The sequence below is a fragment of the Eutrigla gurnardus genome, assembly GCF_963514095.1.
Source record: "Eutrigla gurnardus genome assembly, chromosome: 21".
Lineage (NCBI taxonomy): Eukaryota > Metazoa > Chordata > Actinopteri > Perciformes > Triglidae > Eutrigla > Eutrigla gurnardus.
In genome coordinates, this window is record NC_139932.1 from 18,401,372 (window position 1) to 18,420,033 (window position 18,662).

Sequence of the window (18,662 nt, forward strand, 5' to 3'; positions counted from 1 at the left end):
AAAACTGTTACAGTTCTCCACCGTGACCATTAATTCAACATTGTAAATGTGTTTGAATTAGTAAATAGTTTTTTAACGCTTCGTCGTAAAAAAAAAACTGCGCGGAACTGAAATAGCGCGTAGCCGCTGTGTCGACACGGACTCGTGGCACAAGCTCCGTTTTCGGGCACTTGTGTGTGTGTGTGGAAAGAGGGAGAGAGGCAGGCCCATGTGGTGTTAAAAACGAGCGGCCCACCAACTTGAGCGCTTGGAAGAAAACGAATAAAACGCTTCCGGCGGCTGAATGTTGGCGTAGCTCGTGTGTTTGTTCCCGCTAAGATGTTGCTGGAAGCGCTGGACGGCGACGCGACGGTTGTCTTCACATCCGCTGCCGGTAAGAGGCCGGGCGATGCTAAGCTAGCGCTGCTAACGCTACACATGCAGGCTGTTGCTACACGCGTGAGCACGTAGAGCTAACGTCAGCTGTGTTACTTCAAAGAGGCTCTTTATTGTTAATAGTAAACATTTATCCTGCTGTATTAGTGTATCATGACGTCATCGAGCTGCTGCCCACTCATGGTTGCACGTTGCTGCAGTGGTTTAATTTTATTTATTTATTTATTTGTTCATTTTTAAGAATCCCTTGACATTAGCTGAACACTAAGCTAGCCGGCAGACTTTCACTTATTTGACGTTTTTATTTTTCTACACGTTCGAGTATTTTTATTACCGCACAGTGACGTAATGACGGCACACACCTGTTGTACTATACTGTGACGTGACACCATTTTCCAAATGAGGACCTAACATTTTTTTTTTAAAGGGGAGGATGAAACATTTAACCCCCAAATAAAAACCTCAGTTTGTGAAAACAGGAAAGAAATGCTAATTAAATTAAATTAATTAAATGTTTTCATGTCTGATAGAATTTTTTGGAATATCAGAGAATTAAAAAAAATATTTTCCAGACAGAGAAAATGTGTATATATATATATATAATATATATATATATATATATGTATTATTTTTTGGGGGGGCAATGTCGTGGAATATTTAGTTTGTAGCTTTTTTAACATTGGATTTGTTGCCATTTATCAAAATGTAATATTTCCCCTCTGTATTTTTCTTTACCGGTGTTATTTCACACGAGTAGAGTGGTTGCTATGGTTACTTGTTTTGTGCCAATTCACCACTCGTCAGCAACAAATAACACAATGAATGTGCACCGTTTCAAGCAGTAAATCTCTTTTAGTTTTGTACTTAAAGCTGAACAAAATGAATGGGGTTAAAACACTGTGGTGTTACCGTTCATTAAAGGTGAAGGAAATTCAGCTTTTTGGTCATTTAAAGTCAGGAAATCTGACATTTGACTAAAAACCCTATAAATAAGAATATATTGCAATAGGAAAAATGCCTTTTTGAGGACATTTCTGAACAGTTGCCATTAGTTTGTTCTACAAAATATTTTTTATTTCATGTATATGTAAAATAATAATATAATATATATAATGTCCCACACATATCTCAGTTATTTAAAAGACAACCCCCCCTCCGTTCAGCCTCTGTGCAGATCCAGGTGGAGCCAGTGGGCCGGTGGTTCGAGGCCTACGTGAAGAGGAGGAACAGGAATGCGTCCGTCTCCTTCCAGGAGCTGGAGGAGGAGCAGGAGTCCTCAGAGGAGTCCGAGGATGGGGACTTCCAGCTGGAGGAGTACGCTATGCTCCGGACACTGGACCCCAAAGACTGGAAGGTATCAGATCCAAGTCATCAGGAAGAGAAACGTTTACACTTCATTTATCAGATTACATGATTCTGTGCTTCCAGCTTCTCAAATGTGAGGGATTTCTTTATTTTAGTCTTTGTAATAATCAATTGAATATCTTTAGCTGCTGTTTACATTTCTTGCTGTTTACTGACATTTTATAGAGCAAATTATTCAAATCTGAATTGCTAGTTGCATCCCTGAACAACATTTCTATTTCTGAGAGTTAAATAATAGACTCCTGTTCCTCTTTTCACTTGTTTGTCAGAATCAAGATCACTATTCCGTCCTCGGCGTCCCGCACTTGAGGTACAAAGCCACACAGAAGCAGATCAAAGCTGCCCGTGAGTATATTTATATATATATTATATCTCTTCCCTTCTGCTCGGTGGCTTCATTTCTCCGGGTTTCTCCAGTAACTCATCTCTCCGCTGCTCCCAAACAGACAAAGCCATCGTGCTGAAGCATCATCCCGACAAGAGGAAAGCTGCCGGAGAGCAGATCGTGGAGGGAGACAACGACTACTTCACCTGTATAACTAAAGGTACACCAACGCCGCCCTCTGAGCATCAGCAGCACGAGTGCGTTATTGCCGGAGGGGCCCTGAACTCACCGTCACGTTCCTCCTGTTTGTCTTTGGTTTGAACCTCAGCTATTGAAACCCTGTCGGACCCGGTGAAGAGGAGAGCCTTCGACAGCGTGGATCCCACCTTCGACAACGCCGTGCCTTCCAAGAGCGAAGGCAAGGAGAACTTCTGGGACGTCTTCTCGCCCGTGTTCGAGAGGAATGCCAGGTGGTCCACCAAGAAGCACGTTCCCAAACTGGGAACCATGGAGTCCACCTTCGAAGAAGTCGACAATTTTTACTCTTTTTGGTAAACGGAGCTTTATTTAGCTGATCCACTGGACTTAATTCAGGTTCTGGATTCTTCCAGAACTTAAGAACTGAAGCAAGTCCAGTTGCCTGCATTTCAGCAAAAAAATCTGATTTAATTTGAGTGATAAAGTACTTCCATTTCTGTTAAAGGTACAACTTCGACTCATGGAGGGAATTCTCATACTTGGATGAAGAGGAGAAGGAGAAGGCTGAATGGTACGCCTCTTCACTGAAACACTACAGTTTTTATAACTTTAGTATCCGACTGACGTATTAACACTTCTATTTTTATCTCCTTGCAGTCGAGACGAGAGGAGATGGATTGAAAAGCAGAATCGAGCCTCCAGAGCTCAGAGGAAGAAGGAGGAGATGAACAGACTGAGAACACTAGTTGGTACAGAGCGCACACACACACACACACACACACACACACACACACACACACACACACACACACACACACACACACACACACACACCGTCACCCTGAACGAATCCCACCTGCTGAATACGAAATGAGCCTGACGATGTTGTTGTCTTTGTGCAGATACCGCCTACAGCGGCGACCCTAGAATAAAGAAATTCAAAGAGGAGGAGAAGTCCAGGAAGGAGTCTGAGAAGAAGGCTAAAGTGGAGGCTAAGAAGAGAGAGCAGGAGGAGAAGGAGCGAGTAAGTCAACTATACCATATTTGCCGATTCCAAGAGGTCTGGAACGATACTGTTTCTACTGCTGGGTCTCTGGACCCACATGTGCCTGGTCTCTGGACCCACATGTGTGGGTCTGTGGACCTACATGTGCTGGGTCTCTGGACCCACATGTGCCGGGTCTCTGGACCCACATGTGCCGGCTCTCTGGACCCACATGTGCCTGGTCTCTGGACCCACATGTGCCGGGTCTGTGGACCTACATGTGCCGGGTCTCTGGACCCACATGTTCCGGGTCTCTGGACCCACATGTGCCGGGTCTGTGGACCCACATGTGCCGGGTCTCTGGACCCACATGTGCTGGGTCTGGACAGATTTAATTTGGGTTGTCAGATACATGTTATACATGCAGTTCACTGTTTGGCCACACGGGGGAGCCTGAACGTTGTGATGATGGTAGTTACTGATCACATTGATAAGTCCTGTTTGTTTACCTGATAACAGGAAGTGATCAGCACATGAGAGCTTGTTAATAGAGACCAATAGAATTACTGAGACGTTTGATCAAAGCGTCGGCTTCCTGCGTGTTTGTCCAGGCCCGGCAGGCGGAGCTGGATGCGGCTCGTTTGGCGAAGGAGAAGGAGGACGAGGAGGCCAAGCAGCTGGCCCAGCAGGCCAAGAAGGAGAAGGAGATCCAGAAGAAGGCCATCAAGAAGGAGAGGTCGAAACTCAGGACTACCTGCAAGGTGGATTCCCACAGAGAGATGTCAGATTTGAACGGCGTGCTTCTGAGTCACGATGCTTAATTAATGTCTTCTGGCTCCGCAGAACTGGAATTACTTTGCCGACGATGAATCCGACGGCGTGAAGATGATGGAGGAGGTGGAGAAGCTCTGCGATCGTCTGGAGCTGATGAGGTACCTCTGAACTTTTAATGCCTTCAACTTGTTTTGGACACATTTCTGTGTTCCAAATTTAAAATAATATATATTTATGTTTATAACACGACATTAAATAGTGGAAGTATGTGGCCATCTCCACACTCAATTATGTCTCATGCGTTGGTACCACTTGAAAATTTATCAAAATGATATTTAAACATCCCTCAAGACACAAACACCTCGAGGAACATCACATTTCGGGAGGGGAAAAATTTAATTTTTCAAAAGTCATGTATGATGCCTGCAGTTGTTGACCTAATTATATTAAAGTTATACATTCTTAAAGGAAATGTTGCATTATCTTCATATATAATCATCCAGCTTGGTGGTGGAATGCGTTTTCATGGATCTTGTCTGTTTCCAGCCTGCAGTCCCTGAATGAAATCCTGGCCTCGGGGTCAAAGGAGGACAGCAAGGTCGCCGTGGAGAAGCAGGTAAAAAAATATCCTGTTTATTTTATATATATATATAAAACACCACAAGAGAACAAGCAGAAGTTCACAGACGTGTCGCCCCCCCCCCCCCCTCCAGGTGCAGGAGGTGAACGCCCAGCTGCAGAGGGAGAAGGAGGCCGAGGTCCAGATGAGGCAGGCGGCTCGTAGCGCCGACCAGGCCAGCGGAGGAGGAGGAGGGGGGAAGGGCTGGAACGAGGAGGACCTCCAGCTGCTCATTAAAGCCGTCAACCTGTTTCCTGCTGGGACCAACGCCAGGTAAACACTCGCATGACTGTTGAGGACTCACGACACTCAAAACTTGACAAGCGATACCAGCGTTTTTTAATTACTTTTTAATATTTTTTTAATGAATTTATTCTGACTGGCTTTTTCGGGAATTTTCGACATCCTGGGAAATTTGACCATGACTTTTTATGGCTGTTTTGGACTCACTCCACTCAGACTTTGATTGACACGCGATATACAAGCATATGTTAGGACTTTTAAATCATTTTTACATCATTTTATGAATTTTGTCGATTTTTCACTTTTTTTTCGACATGCTATAGTATGACTTTTTTTTTTCCTGAAAAAATTTGACCATGGCTTTTTATGACCGTTTTGGGCTCACTACACTCAGACTTGGCACGACAAGCGATACCAGCGTTTTTTACGACTTTTTAATATTTTTTTATGAATTTATTATGACTTTTTCGTGAATTTTCGACATACTATAGTATGACTTTTTTTCCCCCCAAATAAATTGACCATGGCTTTCTATGCTTATTTTGGACTCACTACACTCAGACTTGGCACGACAAGCGATACCAGCGGTTTTATATGATCATACATGGTATGCTAAGACGTTTTTCCTTCCATGCTCAATTTGGCCTGTTTTAATTTCCTTCCAGATGGGAAGTTATTGCCAACTATATGAACCTACACTCCACCAGCGGCATGAAGAGGACGGCCAAAGACGTCATCAACAAAGCCAAGAATCTACAACGGCTAGGTGAGCTCAGTTATGGGGAAAAAAAATAAAAATGAAAAATTTAGCATTACTTCTTCAATTCAGTTGTGTATTTATTTACACATGATTCTGTGAGCAGTTTGTCATCAAATTGTACTCAATCTTTATTACCTGTAAAAATAAGCAGATTTAAAAACTGTTAAATACACCTTACATATTATTTTAAATTCTTCGTTAATCCTGTTAATGTTGCTTCCACAGATCCAGGACAGAAAGATGAAATTAACAGAAAGGCATTTGAGAAATTCAAGAAGGAACATTCTGTCGTAGCGCCCACCATCGATAACGCCGTGCCCTCCGAGAGATTTGATGGTAAGTATTTTAGTCGTGCATGTGTTCACAGGGACGTTTCTGAAATAATTTACAGTGAGTAATATTTTTGTCTCTTCCCTCAGGGTCCAGTAGTGATGCTAACGCTGCTTCCTGGACTACTGAGGAACAGAAGCTTCTGGAACAAGCCCTGAAGACGTACCCAGTTAGCACAGCTGAGCGGTGGGAGAAAATTGCTGCTGCTGTTCCAGGACGAAGCAAGAAAGACTGTATGAAGCGGTACAAGGTGAGGATGTCCTCATTTGTGGCTTCCAGCTATGTTAGAGCTATACTGGATCTATTCTAACACATTTCCCTGTTTGTCTCACAGGAACTGGTGGAGATGGTTAAAGCCAAGAAAGCTGCACAGGAACACGTTGCAGGGAAGAGTAAAAAATGACAAGAATCACAAAGAATAGTATCAGTGTTATTTTAACATTATTGTGTTGGTCTTTATTTTATAATAAAAATTAAAGGAGGAAAAAAATAGTACAGTTTGACTGTGTGGGTTCATAATATGCTGTACAGTTTGTCCTTGGAGTCAGCCCTTCATGGTCTCATCCAGAACATTCCACTTCGGATCTGGTTGTAGTCCGGCAGCTGTTCAATTGGCCCTGAAACAGACAAAAAAAACAGTCTTACATGGTTTGTATTTTTGTAACAACCACTTTAAATTAAGATTAAGTCAGCACTGTGTGCTTGTCATCCTAAAAGGGAATACTAAAATGTCTGCTTTCATTGAGAATGTGGAAGTATTAGTCCAATCAAGAAAAACATACCAACAGCTGCAATGGCAGGAGCCTTGTTGAAGATATATTTGGTACACACGTCCTTAATGGTTGTGGCATCGATGGCCTGTTGAGGGGCAAAATAAATATATACAATATGTTAACCTAATTTGTTTGGTAAGGTTCCCATTTGCTATGAATGGTCCTTGATATTCACTGATCTTCAAAGATTTTATTAGAAAGAAATCCATCCACTCGCATCAATTCTGGCCTCCAGCTCATGAAGAGGGATCCTACGACTATAGCACAGCATTTGTCTGCCAATGTCCTCACAGATGGGTGTGGATCCTGTGGAAACAAATAAACAAGTTGTCATTAGGATTGGAATTCTAAAATTAGGACCAAATACATTTTGTGAGAACCAAAGTTACAGAAGATTTAAAAAAAAAAAAAAAAATGGATATACCGTAGTATGTTAAGTCAGTCAAAATAAATTGATAAAAAAATGTAAAAAAGTCATAAAAACCACAGGTAGCACCAAGTCTGAGTGTCGTGAGTCCAAAATGGTCATAAAAAGCCATGGTCAAATTTTTGAGGAAAAAAAAAAAGTCATACTATAGCATGTCGAAAAAAAAGTGAAAAATCGACAAAATTCATAAAATGTTGTAAAAATGATTTAAAAGTCATAACATAGGCTTGTATACCGCATGTCAATCAAAGTTGGAGTGGAGTGAGTCCAAAATAAGCATAAAAAGCCATGGTCAAATGTTTGAGTGGAAATAAAAAGTCATACTAAAGCATGTCGAAAATTCCAAAGAAATCAGTCGAAATATATTCATAAAAAAATTATAATAAAGTCATAGAAATTGCTCATATCGCTTGTCGCGCCAAGTCTGAGTGTAGTGAGTCCAAAACAGTCATAAAAAGCCATGGTAAAATTTTTGAGGAAAAAAAAAAAGTCATACTATAGCATGTTGAAAATTCATGAAAAATGGCAGCCGACAAAATTCATGAAAAATTATTAAAAATTATTAAAAAGTCGTAAAAACCGCTGGTATCGCTTGTCGCACCAAGTCGGAGTGTAGTGAGTCCAAAACAGTCATAAAAAGCCATGGTCAAATCTTTGAGTGGAAATAAAAAGTCATACTAAAGCATGTCGAAAATTCACAAAGAAATCAGTTGAAATATATTCATAAAAAAAATATTAAAAAGTCATAAAAATTGCTCATATCGCTTGTTGCGCCTAGTCTGGGTGACGTGAGTCCAAAACAGTCATAAAAAGCCATGGTCAAATTTTTGAGTGGAAATAAAAAGTCATACTAAAGCATGTCGAAAATTCCAAAGAAATCAGTCGAAATATATTCATAAAAAAATTATAAAAAAGTCATAGAAATTGCTCATATCGCTTGTCGCGCCAAGTCTGAGTGTAGTGAGTCCAAAACGGTCATAAAAAGCCATGGTCAAATTTTTGAGGAAAAAAAAAAAGTCATACTATAGCATGTCGAAAATTCACGAAGAAATCAGTCGAAATATATTCATAAAAAAATATTAAAAAGTCATAAAAATTGCTCATATCGCTTGTTGCGCCTAGTCTGAGTGACGTGAGTCCAAAACAGTCATAAAAAGCCATGGTCAAATTTTTGAGTGGAAATAAAAAGTCATACTAAAGCATGTCGAAAATTCACGAAGAAATCAGTCGAAATATATTCATAAAAAAATTATAAAAAAGTCGTAAAAACCGCTGGTATAGCTTGTCGCACCAAGTCGGAGTGTCGTGAGTCCAAAATGGCCATAAAAAGCCATGGTCAAATTTTTGAGGAAAAAAAAAAAGTCATACTATAGCATGTCGAAAAAAAAAGTGAAAAATCAACAAAATTCATAAAATGTTGTAAAAATGATTTAAAAGTCATAACATATGCTTGTATAGCGCATGTCAATCAAAGTCTGAGTGTAGTGAGTTCAAAATAAGCATAAAAAGCCATGGTCAAATTTTGGGGGGGAAAAAAGTCATACTATAGCATGTCGAAAATTCACAAAAAAAATCAGTCGAAATAAATTCATAAAAAAAACATTAAAAAGTCATAAAAGCAGTCATATGGCACAAAGCCTTTTTTCAGATTTTTTTCTGGCATAGATACCTTTAATTTAGCCGTGGACAGAGAGGAAACATGTGAGGAAGGGGGATGTGACATGCAACAAAGGAAGGGAAAAAAAAAAAATCATACTATAGCATGTTGAAAATTCATGAAAAATGGCAGCCGACAAAATTCATGAAAAATTATTAAAAATTATTAAAAAGTCGTAAAAACCGCTGGTATCGCTTGTCGCACCAAGTCGGAGTGTAGTGAGTCCAAAACAGTCATAAAAAGCCATGGTCAAATTTTTGAGAGAGAAAAAAAGTCGAAAAAAAAAGTGAAAAATCGACAAAATTCATAAAATGTTGTAAAAATGATTTAAAAGTCATAACATATGCTTGTATATCGCGTGTCAATCAAAGTCTGAGTGTAGTAAGTCCAAAATAAGCATAAAAAGCCATGGTCAAATTTTTGAGTGGAAAAATAAAGTCATACTAAAGCATGTCGAAAATTCCAAAGAAATCAGTCGAAATATATTCATAAAAAAATTATAAAAAAGTCATAGAAATTGCTCATATCGCTTGTCGCGCCAAGTCTGAGTGTAGTGAGTCCAAAACGGTCATAAAAAGCCATGGTCAAATTTTTGAGGAAAAAAAAAAAGTCATACTATAGCATGTCGAAAATTCACGAAGAAATCAGTCGAAATATATTCATAAAAAAATATTAAAAAGTCATAAAAATTGCTCATATCGCTTGTCGCGCCAAGTCTGAGTGTAGTGAGTCCAAAACGGTCATAAAAAGCCATGGTCAAATTTTTGAGTGGAAATAAAAAGTCATACTAAAGCATGTCGAAAATTCACAAAGAAATCAGTCGAAATATATTCATAAAAAAAATATTAAAAAGTCATAAAAATTGCTCATATCGCTTGTTGCGCCTAGTCTGAGTGACGTGAGTCCAAAACAGTCATAAAAAGCCATGGTCAAATTTTTGAGAGAAAAAAAAAAGTCATACTATAGCATGTCGAAAAAAAAGTGAAAAATTGACAAAATTCATAAAATGTTGTAAAAATGATTTAAAAGTCATAACATAGGCTTGTATATCGCATGTCAATCAAAGTCTGAGTGTAGTGAGTCCAAAATAAGCATTAAAAACCATGGTCAAAGTAATAGTATAGTACAGTACAGTATAGTTTGGCGGATGAACACGTCTTACCATCGAGGTGCAGCAGCATGTTGGTCTTGAGCAGGTTTTTGGCGCGTGCCACCTCGCTTTCTGTCACGCTCGTGCAAAGAGACATCCTGATGGGGAGCAACGACACTCATGTTTCATATTCAGCAGAGAGGGTGTGTGTGTGTGTGTGTGTGTGTGTGTGTGTGTGTGTGAGAGAGAGAGAGAGAACTCACCACTCCATCTGGGTGAAGTGCATCATGTCGTTGATGGTGCCCGGCTCACACACCATGTAGAGCCCCCACAGACCCGTGTCCGTGTAGCAGGTGTTGAAGGACTGGAAGCTGTGGCACAGGTTTCCCTGGCAGGCCATCTGAGCCAGTTTACTGGACAGGTTCTGGGTTCACGAAGGGACACGAGCCAACAGGGACGGTTTACACCACGGAACCACATTCACACTGCTGTTTTATGTCCGTTTACAAATGCCATCAGATAAAACAGTTTCTCAGTAGACAGTTATCATTTGAACAGAAGAACACCGTCACATCATCGTGGTCAACATGACATCATCAAGGAGTTGGACGGTGTGCAGTCGTACTCACCACCCCTCCGCCAAACGAGCGGTCCCAGTTTCCAATAAGCGTGTTTGCCACCATGAGGGGGATGGTGTCCGGGTGCGACCAGCCGACCGCCTCCACGGCGATGGCGATGTGAGCAAGAGGCATCTTGTCGTCACGGACGCGGATCTGAAGCCACAGCAAAACACATTAACCACCACCACTGTGTAACAGTGGTACCTCCTCACTCACCCATCCATCGTAAATTAATCATAACAATGGTAAGTAACGTGGTACGTCTTACCTCACTTCCTGTGAAGTGACACAGAGGAAGTGCCGGGGCTTCGCCTTTATATCTGCCGGGAAGTTTTCCAAAATGATACTTGGCCAAATCAATGAGCTCATCGTGTGACACGCCTGATGGAACAAACATCACAATATCACATTTTAATGTGTTATTATGACGCAGAATCGACAGGAACAACCAACCGGTTTCCTGTCAAACGGTGTGAAACACAAATGAAGAGCTTGGACCTCCGGCAGCAGCCAGCACGATCCTGGGGCCTTTGTAGTGAGTGGTGATGTATTCCACCAGGTCTCCTCGGTTGATCGTCCTGCAATCAAACATCACGAAAGAGACCGCTTTAGGACTATTTAAACCCACGTTATAGATGTTTGGAAATGTTTTGGACTCACTTGATGTTCTCGGTGGGGCCCAGGATGGTCCGGCCCAGAGCCGTGGACTGGTACGCGGTGGCGTGCAGGTAATCGAAGACCACTTCCTGCAGGTTGGTCTCCACTTCCTGCATCTCTCTGAGGATCACGCCTCGCTCCCTCTCGATCTCCGCCTCACCCAGCGTGCTGTTCTGGATGATGTCGGCCAGGATCTCCACGGCTACGGAGGGGAAGAACGACAGGAAACCAACTTCATCATCAACCTCAGCGTGAGATCTACTACATTACCCAGAAAGCATTTTGGCAACCGCCCAACCGATAAGTCTTTTCTCTTTACCTCGTGGAAGATCTTTAGAGAAAGCTTTGGCGTAATACACGGTTTGCTCCCGGGAGGTGTAGGCGTTCAGGTGGGCCCCCATGTTCTCGATCTCCAGCTCCAGATCCAACTGGGAGCGCTTCCTCGTGCCCTGCCACACACACACACACACACACACAGACACACACACACACACGCACACACACACACACACACACACACACAGACACACACACACACACACACACACAGTGAACAATCGTTTTGCGTTATTGAAAGCAACAGTAGTATTTTTGCATCATGCCATTCCACTGTGTCTATTTTCTTTCTTCTTTCTTAAGCTATAGTAAACTGTCTTTATACCTGTAAACAAAGCAGTCGGTCCAGTTAGCAGAAGTTAAAACCGTTGCTGTGCCATCACCATCTCACCTTAAAGGCCATATGTTCCAGGAAATGTGCGGTGCCATTATTCCTCTGGTTCTCGTAGCGACTGCCGGCGTCGATCCAGAGTCCCACCTGGACAAATCACAGTTCATGTGTGAGGATTTCTTCTGACGGAGCTCAACTCTTTATTATTAGACATTGGGGATGAACTTTACTTTAACTGGTTGATGTTTTATTCAACATAACAAAGAAGCATCGCCATCAAAAAGAACTGAACATATTGTCCTGTACATTACAGTGGGCCAAATACACATTAGAAATGATGCATTTTAATTTTTCACTCTTATATGATGTCTATACTTTTAACAGAGTGTTTAACTTTGAAGAGACAATACAGAACTATATTAATCCCAAAGGAAAGGTGCCAGATGTTCCCAAATATACAACAAAGAATAAAATATATAGGTCAAGTAAAAATAGAACAATACAATATAGTAGTATATACACAATAAAAGCACAAGAACAGTACTTACATATATATTCAGTAGTGATTGTGTGTGTGTATATATATATATATATATGCAGTATATAGTAACTTACTGTGTATTTACATATATATTCAGTAGTGATTGTGTGTGTGTGTATGCAGTATATAGTAACTTATTGTGTATTTACATATATATTCAGTAGTGATTGCGTGTGTGTGTATATATATATATATGCAGTATATAGTAACTTACTGTGTATTTACATATATATTCAGTAGTGATTGTGTGTGTGTATATATATATATATATATGCAGTATATAGTAACTTACTGTGTATTTACATATATATTCAGTAGTGATTGTGTGTGTGTGTATGCAGTATATAGTAACTTATTGTGTATTTACATATATATTCAGTAGTGATTGCGTGTGTGTGTATATATATATATATGCAGTATATAGTAACTTACTGTGTATTTACATATATATTCAGTAGTGATTGTGTGTGTGTATATATATATATATGCAGTATATAGTAACTTACTGTGTATTTACATATATATTCAGTAGTGATTGTGTGTGTGTGTATGCAGTATATAGTAACTTATTGTGTATTTACATATATATTCAGTAGTGATTGCGTGTGTGTGTATATATATATATATGCAGTATATAGTAACTTACTGTGTATTTACATATATATTCAGTAGTGATTTATATATAACCACAATTGTGGTCTCCAGTTTAGTAACTTATTGTGTATTTACATATATATTCAGCAGTGATTGTGTGTGTGTGTGTGTGTATATGCAGTATATAGTAACTTACTGTGTATTTACATATATATTCAGTAGTGATTATGTGTGTGTGTATATATATATATATATATATATATATATATATGCAGTATATAGTAACTTACTGTGTATTTACATATATATTCAGTAGTGATTATGTGTATTTATATACATATATATATGCAGTATAGTAACTTACTGTGTATTTACATATATATTCAGTAGTGATTATGTGTATTTATATACATATATATATATATATGCAATATATAGTAACTTACTGTGTATTTACATATATATTCAGTATATTGTGTGTGTGTGTGTATTTATATACATATATATATGCAGTATATAGTAACTTACTGTGCAGGTGGTCAGCCCAGCGTCCTCAGAAGACACTCGGAGTCCGTTTTCCAAAGTGGTCGTCTTGGTTTCGGGGACGTTGAGATCCACCTGCTGAACCTGCTGAGCCGCCTGAGTGGCCAAGAGTCTGCGTGGTGTACCTGAGAGCTGCAGGTGAGAGACACGGTGACGTCAGCTGTGACACAAGCCCAATATGAAGTGACCTACTGTACGTGGTGGGTTTGTTTCTGTACTAGAAGAGCCCAACTGTTACTTTGGGAAACATCTAGCAAACGTGTTAGCTTGTTAGCAAACACGGAGCCCGAGCGGCGCTTGGGGGGGCGTTTCCCCCCTCCGTCACGCCTAACCATCAACAACCGTCGATGACGTAATACATCGTTAACACAAACGTCTTACCCTGCTCAAAGAACACGCCGTCAATAACTGTCTTTGAAGGAGATATCTCCCGGCAGACGTGAGGCGCTGTAAGGACGCCGCCATATTGTTTATCCTTCGCCGTTACACAAGTGACGTTTTTGGTGACGCAATATTACACAATAAAAGAGGCAGTGGCACACTTCCGGTTGTATGCAGAAAATGCGAAGAATAAAGTTAAAAGTCAGACAAGAAAAGTAAAGTAGGTATTGAAGTGTTTATTTTAAAGTAACCAGACCGTTTACACTGCTGTAATTACAGAACAGGATACATGTGCGTTATTATATCCAGCAGGGGGCAGTAGTGCAAATTCAAACGGTGCCAGCTGCCCGGAAAAGAAAACAACGAAGAAGAAGTGAGAAAGCGGATGTGCGGTGTTTAGCTTAGCGCGAATTTCCTTCAGAGGGTTTCAGGCTGACCAACGTCTTCGTAGCACTTCACAGTGTAAAGAGCCAAGAAAAGCCTAAATAATAACATACACAGAGGAGACAGGCAGCCGAGGTCACTGTGTCGGATATCTGCAGGTATTCTTTTATTTTTTGGCGGGTTAATGCTTTATACGTGTTGTCTTGTTAGCTATTATTGCTAATTCGTAGCCTAAACTTTAGCCGATGCATTAAAAAGAAGCAGTCAACCGCCATTATCTTTGGTGTGGCTTCCAGACGAGACATGGCGGGTGGCGGAGATCTGATGGACGGCGATCTGGAGGACGGGGAGATCTCCGAGTCCAGCTTGGACACCGAGATGGGAGCCGGAGCCCCGGTTCAAGCTCGACCCCAGGATCCCCCAGCCTTTAGCGCCCGGTACTTCCACGACAGAGCCGCCGCCCAGCGCTCCGCCGCCGCCTACCGCAGCTCCATGAGGACGGCGGAGTCCAGCGACAGCGACCAGGACTCCTCCGACGAGGAGGCGTCTCTTTGGCGCCGGAAGCGCCAGAGAGTAACCGACGCTCTACCGCCGCCGACGACGACCACCCGGGCGGCGGAGCCGAGCCGCGCGTCGGTCCCCGGGGGCCGCAAGGTGAACAACATCTGGGGCTCCGTGGTGCAGGAGCAGTGCCAGGATGCGGTCGCTGCGGAGCTGGGCATATTCGGCATGGAAGGTGACGTGAGCATGTCCAGCAGAAACGTGGAGACGTACAACTTCGTCCTGGCCCGCAAGATAATGGACAAGGAGAGGGAGCTGGAGCTGCAGGCTCGGGAGGGCGGCGAGGTCAGCATGCTGGACGCCCAGCTGGAGGAGTACATGAAGGAGCGGGGCTCGGAGGAGAGGGTGGGAGGCGACGCCAAGAGGAAGAGGTCAGCGAAGGAGAGGCTGGGCCCCCGGGCGGAGATGGACACCAAGGGCCGATACGAGATCACGGAGGACGACCCCGAGGACAAGGTGATCGACGAGATGGCACACAGGCTGCAGGAGCCTAAAAAAGACCTGATGGAGCGCGTCGTCAAAGTCATCGGGAAGAAGAAAGCCATAGAACTGCTCGGCGAGACGGCAACGCTGGAGGAAAGCGGTGGCGTGTACACGATGGACGGCAGCAGGCGGCGGACGCCCGGCGGCGTGTACCTCAACCTGCTGAAGAACACGCCCAGCATCAGCAAGACCCAGATCAGGAAGATCTTCTTCGAGGAGCAGCAGAAAGACTGCAAGAGCAAGAAGGCGGCCCAGAAGAGGCGACGGCACATGGTGGCCAAGAAGATGAAGCAGGCGCTCGGCACCCTGGACCTGCAGGAGCACGACGACGTCTCCAGGGAGACGTTCGCCAGTGACACTAACGAGGCCTTGGAGTCCCTGGAGGAGGCTGCTGAGGAGGAGGAGGCTGCTGAGGAGGAGGAGGAGGAGCAGGAGGAGCCAGCTGTGGGCACCGAGGATGCAGCAGCGGTGGTCTACAACGCTGCAGACCTGGAGGTCTTCTGAGCGATGCCTGTTGTATGAACTCTGGGAGGATTAAACAAGGACGTTTAGATTTAAAATGACAACAAAACACTGAAAGCACTGTCTAAATACAGAATCTCACCAGAGTGTCCTTTATTTGTTTGTTTTTTTACTTAAGCAATAAAGGGAGCGCTTCACAGAAATGTTGGTTTTGTTCGGTTCAGCAAGGATTTGTAGGTTTCAGCACATGTAAGACTTCCTGCAAGTTAGTGTGATTTTGTCATACAAATGTTGTTTGCCTTCATATTCTAAATTGTCAAAAGCATATTGGTGTAACACTGAAGCACTCTCTGGTGGTTTTCAAATGTAGTCACTTTTTGTTGTTGTTTTCATTTCCATTATGATGTAAGGTCTTGAGTTATAAATTAATTTCTGTGGAATATAAATAAAAGGTGACTCTTGTAAAATGACTTAATTAGTTTCATCACTTGTTCCAATGCTGCTTTAGGAAAAATAATAGAGGTTCACTTCAAGCATTATGATACAGAATCAGTCCTCGATATCAAACATCTGATTATTACAGATTGTCTGTTTTTTTACTTTGGTACATGAAAAGCAGAAGACTTCGGACAGCTGTTGTAGTGGACACATTTGTCCACTAGATGGCAGAAAAGATTCAATGCAAAAGTAGTTGAATAATATACACTTGAAAAAATACTGTATAACAGAAGAAGCATGTGATGGAAAGTGCTGCATCCAAACTCTGTTATTAAAACCAACTCAAATCAACTTACAAAAAGCTTCACGTGTAGAATTTTAGTGGGACCGGTCGTCAGTGCCACTCATTATAGCGCATTTCCTCTGCGCTCTGGTGGTTTAAAAACGAGGATAAGTGTAACAATTATACGATGGCTTAATGGCTGTATGTATGTGTGTTGATGATATATGCACATAAATAAGGAGAATATTTAGTTATTCCCGCTGTGTTCTACAGTGATCTAATGGAAGGTATTTATACTGTATTACATGCATTTGGGCCGTCTCCTCCTCCTGCGGTGACAGCGCTGATTCAATATTTCAAAATGATTTTGATTTAAGATACAAGTCAGATTTTAAAAGAAGGTGTTAACATGAAAAAAACTATCACTCATTAAAAGCGTCAAAAACATTGCTGGAGTTCATCATGATAACGCAGATCTAACGTATGATATGGAGTGTAATTAAATGTGTGCGAGTCATCAAAAATATATAGTTCTTCTCACGTTTACTGCTGATTCCCTTCCAGTCTCCAGAATGTGCGTACCGGTACGCATGCCTCAGAGTTTGCTTACGGGTACGCACACTTTCCCGTCAAGTTTGGTTTTTATAGATCACAACATTTGCGTTGAAAGTGGCGTACGCACGTTTCCAGCCCCGTTTTGTGCGTACGCAAGCTTTATAAATGAGGCCCCAGAAACGTATTTAGCTCAGAATTTACTTCTCATCTGGCATCTTTGTGACTGTTTATTTTTGCGTTTACCAGACTCAACAGCTAGGTGGCAGCGAAGGTCTGATTATGGTGATGGAATGGTGTGGACTGTAGAGAACAAGGAGTCAAATACGGGATGATGTCATTCTGACAGTTACAGAGGTCTTAAGACAAAAAAACACATATAGCTCATGATAAAAGTTAGAATTAATGTGTTGTTTACGGGTCATTATTGATTATAACTTCCTGAAACTTTCCTGGCATCAAATATGTAATTCACTAATCATTATAAGGAAAATGAAGACAATGATCTGAGTGTTATTTTAGTTAGATGCATCAAATTCTGGATTTATCCTGCAAGGACCAAAAGGCTCAACGGTAAACGTTCTGGTTTTTTAGAAGTTCATTATAATGAAATAGGGCTGCACGGTGGTGTAGTGGGTAGCACTCTCGCCTCACAGCAAGAGGGTCCCGGGTTCGATTCCCGGGTCGGCCCGGGTTCCTTCTGTGTGGAGTTTGCATGTTCTCCCCGTGTGAGCGTGGGTTCTCTCCGGGTTCTCCGGCTTCCTCCCACAGTCCAAAGACATGCAGGATGGGGATAGGTTCATTGATGACTCTAAATTGCCCGTAGGTGTGAATGTGAGCGTGAATGATAGTCTGTCTCTACATGTCGGCCCTGCGATAGACTGGCGTCCTGTCCAGGGTGTACCCTGCCTTCACCCAATGATAGCTGGGATCGGCTCCAGCCCCCCCGCGACCCTAAATACAGGATAAGTGGTAGAAAATGGATGGATGGATGGATTATAATGAAATAAATGGAACATTCATTCTCTTTTTATCACATTTTTACTCTCAACCGACTCCTGAGGAGTAATACTTTGGAACTGAGGCTTCTAAATGTTTGACTTTCTTTTGGTGCCGGGCAGAATTCAAACAGCGGACCAATCAGAGTTTGTTTTTGCCGACAAAAGAAGGAGCTCTGATATTTTGTCACATTTAGTTAGTTGCATGCAGCTTTAATGACCCATGTTCACCAGGAACGTAACTCAGCACACATTATTAACTTCGCCCCCCCACACCAGCACCAAACTCCCCGCTAAAGCAGCTGCATCGAAATCCAAGTCAAAGCACACGGTGGCCCCATGCAGCTTCCAGGGGGGGGGGAGCCTTTAATGGTGGTGGTGGTGGAGGATTTGTCAGACCGAAGCGCCTCGGAAAAGATCATTATCTCTGCTCATGGCTGCCACATGAAAGGCCCGGCGTTCTGGCAGAAACACTATATATATATATATATATATGTATGCTGGCGGTTATGTCTTCTCTGATAAGCCGCCCGTGTGTACATCATGATTCCACGACGCCAATTAGGCGCTCCGATAA

The 18,662-nt window shown here is 42.1% G+C and overlaps 3 protein-coding genes across 4 annotated transcripts in view; 2 read left to right on the forward strand and 1 right to left on the reverse strand.

Moving 5' to 3' along the window:
* pmpcb (peptidase, mitochondrial processing subunit beta) overlaps window positions 1-14,046 on the reverse strand; it is a 49,642-nt gene extending 35,596 nt beyond the window's left edge. Inside the window, exons 1-13 of one of the 2 annotated variants that reach the window (XR_014599110.1) lie at window positions 13,925-14,046; window positions 13,529-13,675; window positions 11,926-12,012; window positions 11,518-11,647; window positions 11,202-11,400; window positions 11,040-11,119; window positions 10,810-10,922; window positions 10,551-10,694; window positions 10,185-10,345; window positions 9,994-10,079; window positions 6,965-7,053; window positions 6,757-6,832; window positions 6,471-6,591 (exon numbers count right to left, since the gene is read on the reverse strand). Coding sequence is in view for 1 of the 2 variants with exons in the window: in XM_084038349.1 (XP_083894475.1) it covers window positions 6,527-6,591; window positions 6,757-6,832; window positions 6,965-7,053; window positions 9,994-10,079; window positions 10,185-10,345; window positions 10,551-10,694; window positions 10,810-10,922; window positions 11,040-11,119; window positions 11,202-11,400; window positions 11,518-11,647; window positions 11,926-12,012; window positions 13,529-13,675; window positions 13,925-14,008 (1,461 nt within the window). In the remaining variant the exon portion in view is untranslated. Of the gene's footprint in view, window positions 1-6,393; window positions 6,592-6,756; window positions 6,833-6,964; window positions 7,054-9,993; window positions 10,080-10,184; window positions 10,346-10,550; window positions 10,695-10,809; window positions 10,923-11,039; window positions 11,120-11,201; window positions 11,401-11,517; window positions 11,648-11,925; window positions 12,013-13,528; window positions 13,676-13,924 lie in introns of those variants that run through there. The other variant, XM_084038349.1, reaches the window with a different exon arrangement.
* dnajc2 (DnaJ (Hsp40) homolog, subfamily C, member 2) lies at window positions 156-6,466 on the forward strand. Its single transcript, XM_084038348.1, has 16 exons — window positions 156-373; window positions 1,539-1,729; window positions 2,010-2,085; window positions 2,187-2,285; window positions 2,394-2,616; window positions 2,769-2,834; window positions 2,921-3,012; window positions 3,166-3,287; window positions 3,860-4,009; window positions 4,092-4,180; window positions 4,569-4,638; window positions 4,736-4,914; window positions 5,550-5,650; window positions 5,870-5,980; window positions 6,064-6,224; window positions 6,309-6,466. The coding sequence occupies exons 1-16, from the start codon at window positions 319-321 to the stop codon at window positions 6,375-6,377; spliced, it is 1,854 nt and encodes a 617-aa protein (XP_083894474.1). The 5' UTR covers window positions 156-318; the 3' UTR covers window positions 6,378-6,466.
* A 235-nt stretch (window positions 14,047-14,281) lies between the features above and the next one.
* On the forward strand, window positions 14,282-16,521 carry phax (phosphorylated adaptor for RNA export). The gene is made up of 2 exons (XM_084038777.1): window positions 14,282-14,466; window positions 14,605-16,521. The coding sequence occupies exon 2, from the start codon at window positions 14,612-14,614 to the stop codon at window positions 15,854-15,856; it is 1,245 nt and encodes a 414-aa protein (XP_083894903.1). The 5' UTR covers window positions 14,282-14,466; window positions 14,605-14,611; the 3' UTR covers window positions 15,857-16,521.
* Window positions 16,522-18,662: the final 2,141 nt, after the last annotated feature.